This window comes from Podarcis raffonei, chromosome Z, assembly GCF_027172205.1.
Source record: "Podarcis raffonei isolate rPodRaf1 chromosome Z, rPodRaf1.pri, whole genome shotgun sequence".
Lineage (NCBI taxonomy): Eukaryota > Metazoa > Chordata > Lepidosauria > Squamata > Lacertidae > Podarcis > Podarcis raffonei.
Genome location: NC_070621.1, coordinates 11086208 through 11106426, shown reverse-complemented (window position 1 = coordinate 11106426; position 20219 = coordinate 11086208). Strand labels below are relative to the sequence as shown.

Sequence of the window (20219 nt, the reverse complement as noted above, 5' to 3'; positions counted from 1 at the left end):
GGGAGATGGGGATCAGAAAAACTTCTATCCAAATCTGATATAAGTTGGTGGTGGTGGGTCACTGGATATTTATGCTTTGCATGCTTGCTCTACACTTCCTCCTGGGATCCCAATAGCCTAGGAAACACAAACTGAGACTAGTATGCTATGCTCCTCTGCCTTGCACAGCACCTTACTTTGCAGAAATTCTCAGATGATGCTCTACACAGTATGGTAGTATACATTATCAGCTGCTAGTGAGAGAAGCTGCGCCACAGATGCCCAAGAAGTACAAATGCATTCATTTCCAAAAACTTCACATTGGGACAATAATTAAAACAGGCAGATTTTTTTTTAATTAAAATTGTTGTGTAAACTTTTATAGCACGTGCTGGAAGACTTACCACCTCTGCCCCAGCTCCCTTCCGAGAAGCACAGGAAGATGGGAAGGCCATCACCACATCCCTGCTGCATACCCTTACCTCCACTTTCAAAGTTCCAAACTCAATTCAGCTATGTTTTGCAATGGATTTGTAAGGGTCTGGAGCAAACTCAGTTTTGCCCTTTAAGTGTGGGTAACATGTTGTCCATAAAACGATTAAAAGAATGACAGCTTTTAAAATGAGTCATCATTGAAAAAGAAGCCTCAAAATGCCTGTGGAGGTAGCTGCCTCTGATGAGCACTGCAGGCACACACTGCTATAAAACTTCCTTCCAATCTTTCCCCACTCTCTTCTTGAGGAAAGTGTGGCTGTGCCTGCTGTTCCAATCTACTCACTGGCCTTGTTAACACCCTTGCTTTTTCTCACTAGAAGCAAGGGCTTCAAGAGCTCTTTAAAAAGAGGGTTAAAAAGAGGTATATCAGCTGCTTGAACCTCTAATGACATGAGCTGTCCTTTGATCAAAAGCTCATCAGCCTGCACAATTCAATTTATCCCTGACCTAAGAATTTGCCTTATGAGACAAAGCATCCCTCCTAAGGCAGCCATTTGGCTTTTGATCTTGCTGGCTTGTTTCTATAATATCAAGGGTGGAGTTCAGGTTTGCGAGTTTCTCCACACCACCATCACAGTCCCAAGTGAATACCTGACTTCAGAAATCCTGGATGTTGAAGCCAGTAAACCACACACAGGTTCAATACCCACATTCATACACTTGTAAGTTCTCCAGGCTCAAGTGTTCATCCCTTCCATGCATGGCAAATAAAAAAGTAACACCGGCCCTAAAGAAATTAATTGACCAGCATGGTCCCCTTTTACAGAGCCATCAGATCTTTCACACTGGCTGTGAATAAGATGTGTGTATGTGATTAACACCCTCATTTCTTTTTCTTCCTTTCATAAACAAATATGGGTGTGGGAAGGAGATGTGTCTAATATCCTTTCTTATGAATACATTTCCAACCCGCTTCTGCCTCCACCCCTCTCCAAAAAAAAAGGGGGTGGGAGAGAAGGAAAGTAAAATCATAGTTAAAAATGTGCTCAAATGTATGAGAATACATGAGCCAGAGGTGGGGGGATAGTCGCATGCTGTATGATGCATTATGCTTAAACAAAGTGAAAACAAACACCCCCTCTTCTCTGCAACTGGTTGCGACTCCCCTGCCTATTGTCAGAAAATGACAGAGAGGGAAAAAATGAAGGCAAAATGATTGTGCATTGCATGATGATATCTGTTAAGGTGAGCTGCTTTGGTTCATGCACAGTCTCCTCTGGCTGGCTCATGGCTGGCTGGCCCAATTGTGTGGTTTTGTTCGTCACGTAGTCCTGCTGGTTTGCTTCAGCCATGCTCCTTCCACAAAACCAGGTGAATACTGTGGTCTGGCATGCTGGTGGCAAAGACCAGGCCCATGTCATTTTGACCATCCAAACCGTCCAGCCAATCCATTTCCCCGGCCAGGAAGCTCGAGCCCCTCTTTGACTTTCTGTATTCCGGCAGTGGCCAGCGGCTGATCAGTTTCTCTGTCCTCAAGTCCATTATGTACAGGTAGTGGTTATCAAACAGGAGGGCAAAAATGTCGCCGAAGCCCAGCAAGGACAAGTTCGCAAATTCAGGAGGTTTGATAACCCTGCAAGGGGAGAGAAGAAACAGACCACCACAAATATCAGAAGAAAATGCTGCAAAGAATGGAGAGTTGATCTTTTAAATGATTTTTTAAATGGTGTTGATATGATCTAGATTGCAGTCTGCTGCTACTTAACCAACTGGCATCCTGGTGCCTTGCAAGTGACATGTTGCCATGTAAATGCAAGATACCAAAGGAATCCCATCTGGAATGGCACCAGTCATTCAAAACCTGACTCTTACAAGTTATCGCTGACATTGTCAGGGTATTCGGCTTAGCTTGTCCACTTTAGACCTCTTGGCCAGACCTCCACAGCACACTCCGGGAACATGACTCAGGAAGCATCAACACTTAAGTTTCCTCTATTAAGAAAAGTGTTTACTGGGTTAATTCCACATGAGTTGGAAATAGTGGCTCATGCCTCACAATGCACCTGGCTGAATGTGGTAACCTTCTTATCTATGTCACCGGGCAGATTTGGCAAGCAACTTTGTGTACACAGTAAAAGGGTTCACTTTACAGTATAAAGTGTGGGTCGTGATAGGGGATTGCAGGAATTGTTGAACGCCATCCGTTGAACTATGGGTTTGTGTGAAGAGTTTTTGGGGAAAAAATCATCTGAAAAGGAGAACTGCCAGACTACAGAACTAAGAGAACTCAGTCAGCTGCAGGATTCTGAGCAACCAGAGTTAGAACTTGCTAATGGACTTTGTTTCAGCAAGGACTTTGAAGTACAGAACCCTCTCTGGGACCAGAGAGAAAGAAGCTTTTCTATATATAGTGTGTGTAAATGGAGTGTGTGTTTTGTGTGTGCCAACTAGAACAACTCTGCTAAAAACAACTGTTTCATGTTGGTGTGTTTAACTGCTTTACTGAAGCTTCTGTGGCACATACACAGAGAACAAAAATATACATACATATGCGTATATATATATATATATATATATATATATCTGTGTGTGTGAGAGAGAGAGAGAGAGAGAGAGAAAGAGAGAGAAAGAAGAGGAGGAGAAATACAGATCCCAACAACCTCTGCATATGTTGGCCTCAAATCCAGACTGTTTACCTGTGGATATCGTAGCTGGCGAAGTCCCACTGATACAACCCAATAGCTGAACTGCAGACAATGTATTTGCCATCGAAATGAAGCCGAGGCTGGAGGGAGATGCTGCGGTCTTCTGAGACGGTAAGGGTTTTTAAGCACTTGCAGTTGATCTCTCTCCCAATGGGCCAGATCTGTAACAATACAATCAACCAATGATTGTGGCAACAGGGAAGGATAAAGGGGGTACACTTTGCTAACTTGGTGAAGTCTCCCTTGCAGGCCTTCAAGCCAAGAACTCCCTCCCAGAACCCTGCCTCTCTCTTGAAGGAAAGCTCTCCCACTTCAACATCTGCAAAGCCTCATGGGTGCAGCTCTTTTTAACCCACAGTCGTTATGGGAAAAGTTTGTGTAACTGCCTTTCAGCTTTGCAATTCAGCAGCCCTTTCTTCCCCCTGTCTAGTTTATAAATTTCTTAGGGCAGAGACCTGTACTTTTATTTTTTGCTTATATTACACTGCAAAGTACCATGCACACTAATGATGATGATAAAACTGGACTGTATCCCGTGCTGGTTCTACCCAGAATAGGCCCATTGAAAATAATGGGTGTGATTATTTTAGATCCATTAATTTCAATAGGTCTACTGTTAGAAGAACTTAGTTTGAGATAACCCATTATTACTATTGGGCTGTATGCAACAACATTCTACTTGGAGTAGACCCACTGAAATTAATGTACCCATGTTAGTCATGCTAAGTAGGTGCTTTTACCTTATGCTGGCCTATGGCTGCAATAAATATTCTTTACCTTCTTCTGCTACTGAAGGGAAGCCTCGTCCTCTAAAACCTGCCTCTTAACATGCTTAGGAAAAAGCCTTCTAACTACCAAGCAGCTGGCAGACAATGGGCAGAATAATTCACCCCTCAGGATCCATTAGGGCGAAGGACCACAGAGCATGTGCTTTGCAGGCAGAAGTTCTCATGTTCAATCCTCTGGCATCTCTAGGTAGGGCTAGTAATGTCCCCTACCTGAAACCCTGGAGAACTGCTGCTGCCAGTCAGTGTGGACAATACTGATAGCCAGCTGAATACTGAAGCCAGCCAACAAATACTGATAGCCAGCCAATACTGAAGGCACCTTCCTAGTCAGATTCAGATTTGTACAGATCTAGTCTAATCTAGCAAAGGCTTGTGACTTTCCAGAATTTATTTACACCTGCAATTTCCCCTGATTTCTGGAGCTCCATGAAGCTGAGACCATACATACCTTGATTTCGTATTTATCTGCACTTAACAAGATGTAATCCCCAGGGCTGTGCATGAGAGATTTGACTTTGCACTTCTGCAAGACCACCTGCAGTAGGAACAAAGTGTGTCTAAGGCTTGAGGCAACATGTCAGACAGGTCACTAAAAAAAGCACTGCAATGTTCGTTCAGATACACTTATGTCCTGGGAGGTAAAAATCTAATCTCACAGTAAGAAATGCCAGATGCTGCTCTATTATGTCCGAGAAAGAGAAGCCACAATGGAGGCTGTGCACTGTCTCCAACTAACCCACTGTGCAGCTGGATTTTGTTGTTCTTACTTCAGTACAGTACGTTCAGTACGTTCTGTACAGAAAGATTTTGTTCTTACTTCAGAATGATCTCTGTTGTTACACATTCTTACACAAAACGATTTCTGCTGTATTGAAACCCACTTTTTCCCATTAAGCTTATGGTACAACCACCTGGGTCTCATGCCCTGCTTTAAGCCTGTGTAACTGAAACAACCACACACTGCTTCAATGTTAACCCCCGTTTCCATCTCCTCCTTTTTCCTCGTTTCCCTATGTTGAATTTTTGTAAGCTTCTTAAGAGCAGGGATTGATCCTCTTGTGCTCTATAAAGCATCATGTGCACTAATGGTATTATGTAAAGGGGAAAAAATATAGAATGCTGCATGCACATCATGGTTTCCTCCACATGTTGCGAACCAGCAACTGTAGCTCTGAGTACTTCCTTTGCATGCAGAATGTCCCAAGTTCAATCCCTGCCATCTCCAGGTAGGCCTGGGAGAGACGCAAGGTCTGAAACCCTGGTGAGCCACTGCCTGTCGGTGTAGGCAAGCTAGATGGACCTAGTGGTCTGACTCAGCGAAAAGCGATTACCTATATTCCTGCATGTGGTGGCCTTGCCCTCTAGCACCAGATATGCAAAGCTGGCAAATAACCTTTGGCCTCAAATGGTTTGTAGTTAAATTTTAGCCACTGTGGTATAGCAGTTAGAGCACTGGATCTGGGAAACTAGAATTCAAATCCCCACTCAGCCACAAAGATGACCTTGGGCCAACTGCTGCCTTACAACCTAACCTACCTACCTACCTCACAGGGTTGTTATGAGGATAAAATTGGACAAAAGGAGAGAACCACATATGCCACCTTGAGCGTTTTGAGGAAAGGTGGGATATAAATGCAACTATTAATAAATGACACCCAGTGCAAACTTTAAACAGGAAGGGAGCTAACCCAGCCTACCTTTGTGACCCATTCCGTGTGCCCTGTTAGTGTATTGAGACACACTCCCGTTGATAAGGCCCAGACCTTCACAGTGAAATCCGCTGAGCCACTGACCAGGATGTCGAGCTCGTCATTGTAATCAACACTGAAAACTACAAAAGCCAAAAAAGAAAAGGGAACTTTAAAAGAGATTGGCCATGCTGATCTCTATACCAAGTCAGATCAAAGTAATCATGCAGTTATTTTGGGATGTGTGTGTGTGCAATTGTGAGTCACACTGCAGTTATACTGATTTGGCTTCCTTGAAATTTAGAGTTTTCCCTTCCATGTAATAGACGTGTAGAATTTACAAGTTTGGAAGGATAGCCAGGTAAACATACTTAGGTAATGCCTACCCAATGATTAGAGCTAGAGAACTGCAGCCAGGGGAGGGGGTTCCCTTGCCTAGAAAGCTGTCTTATTCTGGGCCAGGCTATTGGTTCATGTAGCTCAGGACTATCTGTATGAGTTGGCAGCGGCTCTCGAGGGTTTCAAACAGGGAGTTTCTCCCAGCCATATCTGGCATGTGTGACAGAGACTTGGTTAGATGAGGCAGATGGGCCTGTTCTTGTCGCTGCTTGTCCACCAGGTTTCTCTTATACACAGCAACCCATGTCATATGGGTGGGGTGGGGTTGCAGTGATTTTTAGGAAGTCATTAGCTTACATCAGGCGTCCTGTTGGGAAAACCCAGTTTTCTGAGTGCATGTTCTGGAAGTTGGGCAATAGGGGCAGTACAGGATTCCTTTTGGAGTACCAACCTCTCCACTGCATCAAGATTCCCTGCCTGAGCTGCTTCAGGTCGTGGTGGATGTTCTCCTGGAGTCTACCTCTTTCCAAATCTGAGTGACTTTATCTGCAAAAAAAGCTTTGCAAACTCATTGCAGGAGACCTTTTTGCAGATAAAGTCACTCAGATTTGGAAAGAGGTAGACTCCACCATGTGAGCAGGGCCGGGAGAGTGCTAGAGTCCTTTCTGGTCAAGTTGCATGGGATCAATTCCAATCTGTTACCTCCAAGGATGTGGACAGGCTGCTGGGATGAGTGAAACCAACCACCTGTCCCCTTGATCCTTGCCAATCCTGGCTAATAACAGCGAGCTGGGAAGGGCTGGCTGATGGGCTCTGGGGGTTGGTGAGTGCTTCCCTTTGTGAGGGAGCCTTCCCAGACCCACTGAAAGAGTGGCCGCCAAGACCATATAACACCGGTCCTGAAAGACCTACATTGGCTCCCAGTATGTATCCAAGCACAATTCAAAGTGTTGGTGCTGACCTTTAAAGCCCTAAACGGCCTAGGTCCAGTATACCTGAAGGAGCGTCTCCACCCCCATTGTTCTGCCCGGACGCTGAGGTCCAGCGCTGAGGGCCTTCTGGCGGTTCCCTCCCTGCGAGAAGTGAGATTACAGGGAACCAGGCAGAGGGCCTTCTCGGTAGTGGTGCCCACCTCCCAGCAGATGTCAAGGAAATAAACAACTATCTGACTTTTAGAAGACATCTGAAGGCAGCCCTGTTTAGGAAAGTTTTAAATGTTTTATGTTTTGTCGTGTTTTTAATGTTCTGTGGGAGCCGCCTGGAGTGTCAGGGGAAACCCAGCCAGAGGGGTGGAGTATAATTAATTAATTAATTAATTATTATTATCTAGCAATGCCAGGAACTGAACCAGAGACCTTCTACATGTAAAGCCCATGCTAGAGTCAGTCCCAAGCAACATGGAACTGTGTAGAGTTCTGGTTGCTTCATCTCAGAAAGGATTATATACAGTTGGAAAAATTTCAGAAAAGGACAACTAAAATGATCAAGGGGATGGAGCAACTCCCATGAGGAAAGGCTGCAACATTTGGAACATTTTAGTTTAGAGAAAAGGCAGGTAAGACCTTATAGAAGTTTACGAAACTATGCATGGGGTGGACAAAGTAGATAGAGAAGTTTTTCTCCCTCTCTCATATCAGGAAGTTGCAGCTGCTGTGGACAGTGATGGCCACCAATTTAGATGGCTTTGAAAGAGGATTAGACAAATTCATGGAGGGAAATGCTATCGATGGTCAGTAGCCACGACGGCTACTCTCTGCCTCAACAGTCAGAGGCAGAAATGCTTCTGAATACCAGTAGCTGGAATCCATAGGAGGGGAGAGGGCTGCTCTTGTGCTCAGGTCCTGCTTGCAGGTTTCCCACAGGCATCTGTTTGGCCACTGTGAGAACAGGATGCTGGACTAGATGGGCAACTAGCCTGATCCAACATGGAGAGTAGGGTAGCTGCTAAACTAGGGGAGATGTGTAGCAGGGCTAGATTGCAGACAGATGTTGCTTGAAATGGCCTAAAGGGCTTCAGGTATTCCTCAGGACACCAACACACCTGCCCCCGTGTGGCCTCTGAAGTGCTGGGTCTTAGTTCCTGAGCTCCACTCCCAGCAGGCTACCGTGTTGTCAAAGGAGCCTGTGACCAGCTTTTGTTCATCAAACTTCACTGCTGCACAGGTGTGGGTCTGGATCCCATAGATGCATTGCCCTGTGCTCACATCCCACAGCTTTGCAGACAAGTCATCTGAACCTGTGGCCGCAAAGGAAGAAATGAAGTGTGGTTTAGTGGCTGAGAAGTCAGAGGGTTCAGAAGGTATCCAACATGATCCACAAAACAATGGCATCCGACCAGGACCTGGGAGAATTGAGTTCAGATCAGCCATAGTTTCACTAATTGCCCAGTCACTACTTAAGCTTCTCAGTGACCCATCTAGAAAGAGACACTGGTTAGAGTCTGTCTCACTGTTTCCCAAACATCTGATCAAAATTTGGGGGCCTATTTTTTTTAACACCTGAAACTGTTTTACTTTCATAACAAATGAAAAGAAAAATAACCCATTCAAAGAGGAGTGTGTCCTCAGTGGTTCTGTATTAGTACTCGTTCCACTCCGATCCCAAGGCATGCCTAGACCAATGGCTCATGCATAAATGCAACAGGGCAAATTGGGTGGAGAGGGCAAGTCTGCCGCAAAAGAGTGCCTTGAATAATCTGATCATCCTAAAACCACAGTGCATAATTACCTACCCAGGGGCTGAATGGAAGGAGGGAAAGTTGAGCACTCAATCACACACAGAGACACAAAGGGCAGTCTTCTGTTCAGTCAAGTTATTGGGCACATGGGAATTGGCACTTTAGCTGTTCTTCTATACCATTTAATTTGGGAATTATTGGCACAAGAAAGCTTTAAAGTTGTGATGTCAAACTTTCCTAAAAAGGTATCTGAGATCCCCCCACCCCAATTTTACAATGAAAAAGTAAACCCTACTGACAGCTCTCTGCTCCCAAAAGTATTCCGCCATGATATTATTCTGCTGAAAATTTTCTGTGATCTCCCCCAAGATCCCTCAAAATTGGTCATTTATTATTTCTGTGCCCCTGGAGGATTGCACATAGGTCAATGCAGCCCTCGGCGCAAAAAAGGAAAGACATTCCTGCTTTAAAACTATTTTGAATATCTTGGGGGGGGGGGGGAAATCTCTGCTTGGCATTTAAAAATAAAACAAGCTTCTAGTACTCATGCATGCAGGAGAAAACTCAGAAATATATCCATGCCCTTCCTGTCATTGACAAGGATTTCCAAGCTTGAGTTTATGATGCAGAACAAGTGAGCACAATTAAGCAAACAAGAATGCAGATACACTTGTGGCACATAATTGATTCCAACTCAATAATTTTGATTTGGGAAGAGGTGTGGTTGGTGCAGAACAGAAAGTCCTAGTCATGCAAAATCATTAGCCTCCAATAGTGGAAGATGAAGCTTTTGGTCACACATGATAGGATCTGTGACAATTAACTCTCTCGCTAGTAGGAAATCTCAAAGGATTAAAAACTTTGGCTTGCAAATAAATCCTTCACTTTTCCAGACAGAAATGATTATTTATATTAGGTCAGCTGCTTTTTGTATAAACAAATCAATGCTGCCTGTCCCCTTGCTGCCCTTTCATTAATGGATAATTTGAGCATTTGGTTTTAAGCCCCACCCCACCACCAAAAAGCCACCCTCACAGGGAGATCCACACTCCACAGCAGATCCATGGTAGGGGAATTTGTAGGGAAGACTGGTGTGAAGCCAAAGGAGCAGCCTCCTCCTCAGAATGTATTGAAGGTTTTAGAATGCTGAAGAGGCCTTTCTTTAATATTAGCACACATTGGCTGTGTTCAAACGTCACAATAAACTATGGTTAACACAATAGCAACAAGATTAGCCTACTCCTAGGCTCATATGCTCTGCACTCTGGTGCAAGGAAACTGGAAATTTTTGCTTCTTATTAGCCACAGTTTAGCATGACACATGAACTCTAAAGTGCGGCTACACATAATTACAATCTGTGGAAACATGCCAACTTTATAAACAGTGGTCTGATGCTGGTTTGTTGCAACATAGCAAAAATGAATCACAGTGTATTGGGTTTCTGCAAGATGGCAAGCTGCAGTTAAATAGAAGCAAAAGCTTCGAAGCTTGTCCTTGCATTTGTCAGGGGGGACCAGGCAAGCCTGGGGAGGGGCACCAGGCTTGTTCCTATCACAACAAATCATAGCTTATTGTAGTGTCCAAATACAGACACTGCATGCTTTTATCAAATACATTTCTACAATGTTAGTGAAAGCTTGTGGCTAGAACAAGGTCTGGGATCTGTGGGGCCTGATCATGGCCTATGGTGATGAATGAATGATCAAATCTCCTATTCAGATCTTGGTCTTGCTATAACGTCACTAAGCAGCTTTAGACAAGCCTTCCAGCCTCAGCCCACTCAATGAAGCTGAATATTGGAAGATCCAGGACAGATAAGAAAAGTACTATTTCATGTGGTGAATAGCTGAACTATGGCACTTGCTCCCACAGGAGGCAGTGGTGGTCACCAACTTGGGATGCTTTCAAAAGAGTAGACAAATTCATGGAGGAAAAGGTTCACAATAGCTATGTTCTGCCTCCACAGTTGAAAGCAATAAAGCATCAGAATACCAGCTGCTGGAAACCTCAGGAGAGGAGAGTGCTCTTGTGCTTGAATCCTGTTCATGTGTATCCTGCAAGCATCTGGATGGCCACTGTGAGAAGCTGGACTGGATGGGCCATAGGCCTGTTCCAGCAGGGCTCTTCTTATATATGCCACCTCCCAGTAATATTACTTACTCTGGCAATTTATATACAGGCAACTTCCCAAGTGTGTGGGGGTTGCATTCCGGGTCATCATGTGTGTTGGCAGGGCACGCATAAGCCCTCCCTCCCACTTCTGGGGCTGAAATCTGTGCATGCATCAGTGGTCATGTGTTCCTTGAACGCGCACAAAATGGGAGTTGCTTGTACCAATTAATTATGATAGTCCCTGAGTGGTGTGCAAACAACTCCACAATAAAGATAAAAATCAGTTAAAACTATAAAATCAGAATTCAGTTAAAACACCTGCTGAAATATTTAAAATGTCTTCTGTAGGTGCCGGAATTTCAATATGTAGGGTGCCCTGACCTCCAATGAAAGGGAGTTCCATAGTATTTGGACTACCATGACAAAACATTTCTAAGGACACCTTAAATGTCTGATGAACAATACAATCTACAAAGTAGTAGGAACCCAATGATAACATTATGTAAGAATAAAAACAGTAGATAAAATCAACATGTAAAACAGTCTAATGTGGATTTAACGGCTGAGGAAATGTAGGAATACTTCTCCTGGTACTAGAGATAGTAAATATATGCCTTCTTCAGGAATGAGATCTAAAGGCAGGTGCCACCATTAAGAAGACTCTCTCCTCAGTTGGAAACCACCTCACCCAGAAGGTAGGGTCTTTGAAGATTATCTCAGCACATATGCCAGCTTGGGCTGAGTTCCTGAAGGATCACCTCCTCCAGGTCCAAGACATGTACAGCTTTGAAGGGAAAGCAGTGCACAACCTGGTGATTACAGAATGAATAATGCAAGGAGGGAGTTTCAGCCCAAGATAGGGAAAGAGATAGTAAGGGAACATCTAGCTACTTTAAATGAATTCAAATCTCCAGGGCCTGTTGAGCTGCACCCAAGGGTATTAAGGATCTTGTGGATGTAATCTCAGAACCTCTGTCTATAATCTTTGAGAATTCTTGGTGAATATGGGAAGTCCCTGTGGATTGGAGGTGGGCAAATGTTCTCCCCATCTTCAAAAGCCCAGGTAACTACCTACTGGTGAGCTTGACATCAACACCAGGAAAGGTCCCAGATAACTAAACAGTTGGTTTGTGAGCAATTAGAAAAAGATGCTGTGATTACTACGACCCAGCATGGGTTTCTCAAAAACAAGTCATGCCAGATGAATCTCATTTTCTTATATAATAAAAGTTACAAGCTTTTCAGAGGAATGCTGTGGACATAGGGTATCTTGATTTCAATAAGGTTTTTGATAAAGTTCCCAACAGCCAGAAAGCTGTTAAAATGTCAAAAAAACGAAAAAAAACCACACAAACGAAAACGCCAAATTTTTTTTATAGCAAAAACAAAAGCTCCAAATATCACCTCTGTGTTGCATGGGTGCTTGGGACTCAGCAGGAAGCCTCTGATTAGCAGCGGGGGACTCAATTTACAAACAGAACACACTCAACAGGAAGCAGAACATGTTCTGCTTCCAAGGCAAAGTTCACAAACCAGAACACCTACTTCCAAGTTTGCAGCGTTCTATTTCCAAGTTGTTCATAAACTAAGCTGTTCTAAAACCAAGGTACCACTGTATATGAAACTGCTGGGGTTGGCTATTGGGAGTTACGGGGTGAGGTGCAGGCCTTGGCGATGTATTTACCCCGCCCGGTCCAGTATGACAGACAGACCGCAACCGCAACTTCACCCAGCGGTATGTCAAACATCTCCTTCTGATACCTCTTGAGTAACACGTTGCCTGAGAAAAATAGATCTTGCTTCCTCCCAGACAACTGATGCACATTCCTTTCTAATATGGCCTTGAACATTGTTGTCTGGTATCTGGCCCCAGTAATCAACAACTCAGCCTCACTGGTGTGAAGTGCAGAGGGTAAAAATGAAGCCCCTAGAATTTTAAAAAAATTTTTTTTGGGTATAAATATTTAATATACATTCCCCACCTCTAAGACTGTCAGTCTTCCAGTGTCACCCACCCTTCACATTTAATCCGCAATTTTACATTCAACCACATCATAAATAAATAAACACAATCCATCTCTCTTCTTTTCTGTCTGAAAGTTTCAGAAGCCATCAAGATGGTATATACTATGGTCCATCCTGTCCCTTTCACTGTTCTTATTTCCAGCTTTAAGCTTCAACGGGGTGGGCCAATGTAATCTCAACAAAATCTGTATCTCCTCTCCATCCTCCCCACTAAACAAATAAATCTTCCTGGAGTCCATCCTGTCAATCCTCTGTTCCATTACCTCCAACTCCAGTTTTTTCTCTCTTCCGAGTACTTAACAGACAGTCAATCCAGTTGTTACCAATCTTTTCTTCTTTACTATTTTTATTTCATAATACAAAGTTCCAAGGGGTGGTCAAAATCCCTCAAAAGTCTTGAGGGGAGTGATTTTAAGTTTAGTCTGCCACGCACAAAGAAGGGTTAGGATTTGTGGGCTAAAATAGAATGTGATTTATATCCCATCAAATTGATTTTGTAACAAGTCCACGTTTCTCGTAGTAAAATAACATCAAAAGATTTAATAAAACTAATAAATTCAGGGTCATTGGCCTTTTCCCTCAAGCCCACAATGTTCCAGGAAAGGATCTTAAACCTAGGGTCACTTGGTACTCATTTGATTTCAATTAAGTGATCCCATCAGTTACCATTCCCCCTGCCCTTTTAACTATTCCTAGGAATCAACATCCTAACATCTTCACTACAGCAAATGGTTAATTGCCTGTCCTTGCTGGGCTTGCACTCCCCCTTATGGAGCAGGTTCGCTGTTTGGGAGTGCTTCTGGATCCAGCTCTGTCACTGGAGGCTCAGGTATATACAGTGGTTGGAAGTGCCTTTTACCAACTGTGACTGGTTCAACAGCTATAGACATTCCTGAACTGAGAAAGTCTGGCCACAGTAGATCATGAATTGGTTACTTCAAGATTGCAATATGCTCTATGGGGGGCTTCCCTTGCACTTGATCCGGAAGCTGCAATTAGTGCAGAATGCTGCAGCACAATTGCTGACAGGAGTGAGGCCTTGTCAGCATATCGTGCCTGTTCAGTGATCTGCACTGGTTACCAATTTGTTACCAGGCCAAGTTCAAGGTGTTACTATCAGTATATAATGGCCATAATAACTTGGGGCCAGTTTACCTAAGAGATCAGCTTACCCAACACGTGCCCACTTGACCGCTTCAATCAGCGGAATTGGTACTACCACAAGTGCCATATAATACCCATTCTGCATTTGTAAGAACTCAATCATTTACTGTGGCAGCACTTACACTTTGGAACTCCCTGCCTATTAATAGCAAGCAGTATTCACTGTATTCTTTTAGGTGCCTGCTAAATATATTCTTGTTTAGACAAGCCTACCCAGATGCTTAGAAAGTTGATGTGAGTTTTAACTTGTTTTAGCATTTCAAAGTTTTGTGTGTTTTAAAATACAGGCACCACCCCTTACGCATATTCGACTCATGTGCAACCGTTTACACGCACCGGGAAATTAAAAATAATTCTATTCAAACCTGGAAATGGCAGGAGAGCAGGAGTCCCCGTGGCTTGCAAGGACACCCTCCCTGGAAAATGATTTTTTCTATAGATTATGAAGGCTTGAAAAAGGCGCATGGAGCCCCTGCTGCTGCTGCACCATCATGCTCACCAGGTGAGAACTGGGAAAGCCACTTCGCAAGTCCTGTCTGTGCGGCTTTCCCAGCCTCTCTGGTGAGGGGAGGGGGCTCTGCTGGAAATAATCCCTTCTATATCCACCTAATGAAGAACAAAAGCTTTAAAATGTGTCAACAGGGCTGCAGGTTCCAAATTCATGTGTGGGAAGCTGAAAGGCAGGAAGCTGTTCCTTGCAGCGGGCTCAGCTGCGCGGCTTCCCTATCCTTCCTGCCAAGACTGAAGGTGAAGAGGGGAGGAAGGGAGTCTTCATTACCCTTTAGATTAGAAGGGAAGGAGCAGAACAAGGGAAAACAAAAGTGGATGTGGGGGGGGGGGAGAGAACAGAAAACAAAGCCACTCAAGCTCCCCACTTACGCACATTTCATTTATGTTTGGGGGGGGGAACGTAACCCCCACGTAAGTGGAAAGTTGCCTGTATTATTGTACGTGTTCCTAGGTATAATTTTATTGTTTTATCTTTTGGTGTATTTTGAAAAACCAAGTGTATACATTTTGTGAAATAAATAAATAAATTGGTGACTTCCTGGCTCGCAGCCCTCTCACACACATACACAACACTAATTCTCATTGCACCGCTACACCCAAGCCATTTGGGCCATCCTACCTGTACAAAGAAGTCCATCTTTATAGTAAAGTGCGTACACTCTGGCACTGTGTCCAATCAGTGAGGAGGTCTCAAAGGCTTTGTGGTCCTCTAGTTGCTTCATCCTTAAGATGGCCTTCAAGTACACCTTCTTCCAGTGCAAAGCATCTTGGACAGAGTCATCAATCTGCCAGCCCAGTTTTCTACAGGCAGTCTGCCACACCTCCATACAGGCACTTATGACCTTGTTCCATTGCTTAGAGACGAGGCAGCATGTGAGTAAGGTCTGAGGGTCAAGCCATTTTAACAAATAAAAACTGAGTTCCAACGGGAGGAGTTTGAGGAAGTCCCGTTTGAGGAGGGTCTCTAGGTTATTGGAGAGGTGCCTGAGCTGGATAGCCCCACTCAAGCTAATCAGGTGATCCAACGACTCATTTTTCTGCAAGTCCGTCAGAGAGAGAAACGTAACAGAAATATTATCAAGCCATGCTTCAAAGTCCTTTCTCTCCATAAGGTTATGGAAACATTTACCTGTGGGACATCAAAATACAGTATTAGTTCTGCTCAAAAACCAAATATGAACATCTTAAATAAAAAAATAAAAAATGACACACTCTGCCTCAGATGCACTTCAAACAACAACATGGCACAGGGCAGTTAATATAGAAAAATCAGCAATGTACAATGTGAAGGAGAACTCCCCTTTAAACCGAATGTGCTGAGCACAACATGCAAAAACTGGGGGATTTTTGTCTGTCCAGTGCAAAATATAGTAGTGCCTTTGAAAGCCTATGATTTTCAGCTGCTAGTCCTTATGTTTGGTTTCACATTGCATGATCAAAGGAAAACAAGGGACCCAACGTCAATGTGACATCAGGTGCCTGACAGGTAGGTGTCTCAGCTCTCCTCTCAGACTTGGTCCAAAAGGTTTGGGGGAAGGCAAGTCTCTGGACTGCTAGCCCCATCCAGGTCCCAACCCCTGGTTTAGATTTATCAGAGGACCTGTCCAAAGACAATTGCTGAATGGACAGCTGAGCAGCAAGGAGTTGAACCACAATGCATATTGGTTCCACCCAACTTTCTTCCCTACCTAGCATTTTATCCTACCTAGCATTTCAATGGGAAAGGGGGCGTATTTACCTTAAGTAGTTGTCTGTATTATCAGATAGTTGCTTAGCAGGTAGCTGCCAATTGTCTTCTTGCTCCTCAGAACCCGGCAGGGATTGGGATTCCTCTGGGGCCATTTCTTCTGTAGGTGAAACAAGAACCATATAAGTCACTGAGGCCAGATTTTCTCCTCTTCTCCAATCACTGCATAGTGCTCTAATGATTCCCAAACCCACTACTGTTACCACTCACTTTTGACCACACCTTAACTTTCCAACCTAATTCATCTGATCAAGGGATATTTCTTTATAATGACTAGGATTCTATGTTTGCTGTCTTGGGAGTAAATTCCATTGAAGCCAACTCCAAAGAATGTGTTAAGGAGTTCTGTAGTTCAATAAAGGTTCTTGCAAAGTATGTGTTAAGATCCAGGTGTTAATACTTGTTTTGCGAAAGACTAGGTAAAATTTTGTCAAAGTGGGATAAGACAATAATCCAAAGTAGTAGAGGGGAGAAAGGCGAAGTTTATAAAAACTTAAAAGATATTAATGATTATTTTTTAAAATGTTATTTGGAATTAGATAATAAACTAAAAGTCATAGCTTATGAGGGTGTAGAAGCTTTTAAAAATAAAATAAAATAACCCTATTTAGATTATTGACAAATGCAAATGTTATTTTTCACCAATATCAGAAGCAGAAATCAAGCAAACTATTCTTAAAATGACAACTGGTAAAACACCATGATTTCCTATTGAACAATATAAGACATACATTAATCTACTAGTACCAAAACCTCATCAACTGTATGAAGAGATGTGTGACAAAGGTATTTTATCAATGGCATTTAATCAAGCTTATATTACAGCTATACCAAATCAGACAAACTGAGTAAAGTTGATACAAAGATTTTAACAACGACCCAAGCAAATAGAATTCAGCAAGTAATAGTGGTGGTTACGGAGAATGACCAGACTGGCTTTATAAAAATGAGGCAGCAAATAATATTAGATTAGTGGTGGATTTGTAAGATTTAAATAAAAATAAAGACAATTTTTAATTATATCATTAGGCAATGAAATGGTTTTCAACAATATTTATGTATGTAAAGGTAAAGGGACCCCTGACCATTAGGTCCAGTTGTGGACGACTCTGGGGTTGCGGCGCTCATCTCGCTTTAGTGGCCGAGGGAGCCGGCGTACAGCTTCCGGGTCATGTGACCAGCATGACTAAGCCACTTCTGGCGAATCAGAGCAGCACACGGAAATGCCATTTACCTTCCCGCTGAAGCGGCACCTATTTATCTACCTGCACTTTGACGTGCTTTCGAACTGCTAGGTTGGCAGGGGCAGGGACCGAGCAACGGGAGCTCACCCCGTCGCGGGGATTTGAACCGCCAACCTTCTGATCGGCAAGTCCTAGGCTCTGTGGTTTAACCCACATCGCCACCCGCATCCCTGTATATAGAGGTAGCTTTAACTAAATTGGTTTTCCCTTTAGTTTTTATAAAATGGATTAAAGTAGTGTATGATTCACCTAAATCTAGAGTTAAAGTGAATGGTATCATGACCACCACCTTTTCACTGCCTTGAGGAGCTAGACAAGGATGTTCACTTTCATGTTTGCTTTTTAAATAATTGTTTAGAACCCCCTAGCTTGCGCTATTAGACAACATTGTGAGATTCACGCAGCGGTTCATAATTCAGTTGAATATAAATTGATTTTATTTTCAGGTGGTACCAAACTAGTATTCCTATATTGATGCAAACAATAGGTGCTTTTGGTAAAATATCAGGATACTTTATTAACTGGTCCAAAAGGGATTGATGCCATTACGTGAAAAATTGATTACTCTTTCAGTTAAGGAATTATCAATTCCGGATTTGCTCCAAATCTATTATATAACTAGGTTTAATGCCAAGAGACATAACTCAATTAGTTACAATTCATATAAACAAAATAATAAAAGAGGCTTCTTTAGTTATTGATAGATGGGAGTCATTAAACCTTAACCGTAGGGGAAGGTTGAATCCTTTCAAAATGTACATTATTCCCAGATTTATCTATATACCATTCCATTGTAAAAAAAAGCCAAACCCTTCAAAAAACCCTTTCCCTTATGTGACTATTTAGATTGCAAGCCTCAAGACAGAGTTATGTTATTTTTGCTGAAGCTTTAAACTGCAAAGTGCCTATTGATGAGTATCTTTTAAACACTTAAGAATTATTATTATTTTAAATATAGAGTGGGGGGGGGGAGGGCAGCATTTAACAAATAAATGGGAGAGATGACGTTAATGGGGGTGAGGTATAAAGTAGATAGCATGCCTCATGCATATTTTTTTCTTTCAAGTTGGGTCTTGACGTGGAATCAGAAAAGTGGATTGCTTTTATAATCTTTGGCCACAATACAACAAAGAGTTGAGCACACCTAAATTTGCACTGAACTATTGCCATTTATTTCAAAGGACTGGGTCTGTACAACTGTGCATTAGTGCATAAAGGTCAAAATGTAATAATAATAATAATAATAATAATAATAATAATAATAAGTCTCCCATAAAAGAGCACACACACAAGTGGAATGGAAAACACTCTTTATCAGCCTATGCATCTTAGGTTTCTAGATCTGATTCTGGAGACGAAGGATGGGGAAAGGGTCATAGCTCAGTAGTAGAGCATCTACTTTGCATGCAGATGATCCCAGGGGACCTGGCCATCTTGAGTTAGGGCTGGGACTGTCCCATGCCTGAAACCCTGGAGAAGTGTAGTTGGTGTGGCAATACTGAGCTGGATGGACCAATGGTTTGGGTATAAAGCAGCATCTTAAGTTCCTACTGTTGTCTGGGAAGCAATCCATGCATTTGATGTTTTTATAGAGAGCTGGCTTTTAACAGGTCAGACTATTTCTCTAGCCCAGTCTATGCTGACTGGTGGTAGCTCCCTAGAAAGCAAGACCCTTTCCACCACCTGATACATGATTTGTTTTTCTTTTAAGGTAATTATGACAGGTTGAAAGCTGTCTAGAACATTCTACATCCAAAGCATACAGTCCAACTACATTTGATGCTGGCCAAGGGATCCCGCTTCAGGGCACACCTGTGACCGGATAGTGTTCACACGTGAAATTTGCCTCTGAAAAGCCTGGGGTGGGGAAAACCCCCATGCTAACTAGTTCAATATCGGAGAACAAGAACAGCCATATGCGACATGCAGAGTCTTGTGGCATCAGCTGGGCGGTCTCCAGATGTTACTAGACTATAGTTCCCCTCATCCCTAGCTAGCAGGACCATCCAACGACACCTGGGGAGAAACCTGAGGTTGGGAAAGGCTGAGCTAGAGTGTCGCATCTGTGCCCGCGAGATCAGGATTCAAACAACCATTTGCTCATGAAGCCAACTGCCCAGTGGGGATAAAACGGGGAAGGGGAGAATACGCTGATCTCCCGGGAATAAAGGAAGGGTGTAAATAGGATAATACATAATAGCTAAGAATCAAAACACGACGCCGATCCCATCATTCTGCACCCCCCCCTTACCCCCTCCTCAATCCCGGGCCCTCCCGCAACCTCTTCTGCACCTACCTCAACGGAGACCTCTCCTCAACTTCACCCCAAAGGGCGCAAGTCTCGCCTTCCACCCGCCCCGCCCCCTCAGCCCCCCTCCCCACTGCAGGCGGTCTCTATGACAACCCACCTGAGCCCCGCCCCCTTCCGCCGCGCTCCCTCCTCCCACCGCACTGCCCCTCTTCTCTTCCCGCCCCCTCCCGCCCACTTTATTTTTCGGGGGCGGGGGGTCCAACCTTTCGCCGCCGGGTCCCAGCAAACACTCTACCACAGGCACTTCCGGCGTGAGCACCTGACGTCATCTTCCTCGCGCCTCTTTCCCGCCCCGGGTTTTAGAGTCACTTCCGTCCGGAAACGGAAACTTTTTTAAAAAGTCTAGCTTAAGGTACCCATAGAGATAGAAATGTAGAGCATTTTCTGAACCACCCATATAAAATGTGAACGGTGACACCGTTGGACATGATTCTCTTGCACTGCTACAAAGTCTCTCGAAATTCTCTCTAGAGACCGACGGCCCTCCAATGCTC

At 43.6% G+C, this 20219-nt stretch overlaps 1 protein-coding gene across 4 annotated transcripts; it reads right to left on the bottom strand.

The window, feature by feature from the left end:
• Positions 1-312: 312 nt before the first annotated feature.
• Positions 313-20031, bottom strand: FBXW2 (F-box and WD repeat domain containing 2). Of its 4 annotated transcripts, none has more exons than XM_053373938.1 (8): positions 19929-20031; positions 16162-16270; positions 15043-15552; positions 7976-8170; positions 5605-5738; positions 4356-4442; positions 3111-3280; positions 313-2047 (listed from the first exon to the last, which is right to left on the bottom strand). In XM_053373938.1, exons 3-8 carry the CDS (start codon positions 15530-15532, stop codon positions 1759-1761), a joined length of 1365 nt encoding a protein of 454 aa, XP_053229913.1. In that variant the 5' UTR covers positions 15533-15552; positions 16162-16270; positions 19929-20031; the 3' UTR covers positions 313-1758. The 4 variants fall into 4 exon arrangements, with proteins under 4 accessions (XP_053229913.1, XP_053229915.1, XP_053229916.1 ...); XM_053373940.1 differs by having other exon boundaries at positions 16162-16267; positions 19929-20001; XM_053373941.1 differs by lacking the exon at positions 19929-20031 and adding an exon at positions 19711-19794 and having other exon boundaries at positions 16162-16267.
• Positions 20032-20219: the final 188 nt, after the last annotated feature.

What these genes read in the sequence shown, in the direction of transcription:
- FBXW2 (XM_053373938.1), bottom strand. Translation starts at nt 15,532, where the DNA reads ATGGAGAGAAAGGACTTTGAAGCATGGCTTGATAATATTTCTGTTACG. An exon ending in CAGAGGCCACACGGGGGCAG is followed by an intron (nt 5,739 to 7,975) that starts GTGTGTTGGTGT and finishes TGGCTTTTGTAG; the next exon opens with TTTTCAGTGTTGATTACAAT. An exon ending in ACACGGAATGGGTCACAAAG is followed by an intron (nt 4,443 to 5,604) that starts GTAGGCTGGGTT and finishes TTCCTACTGCAG; the next exon opens with GTGGTCTTGCAGAAGTGCAA.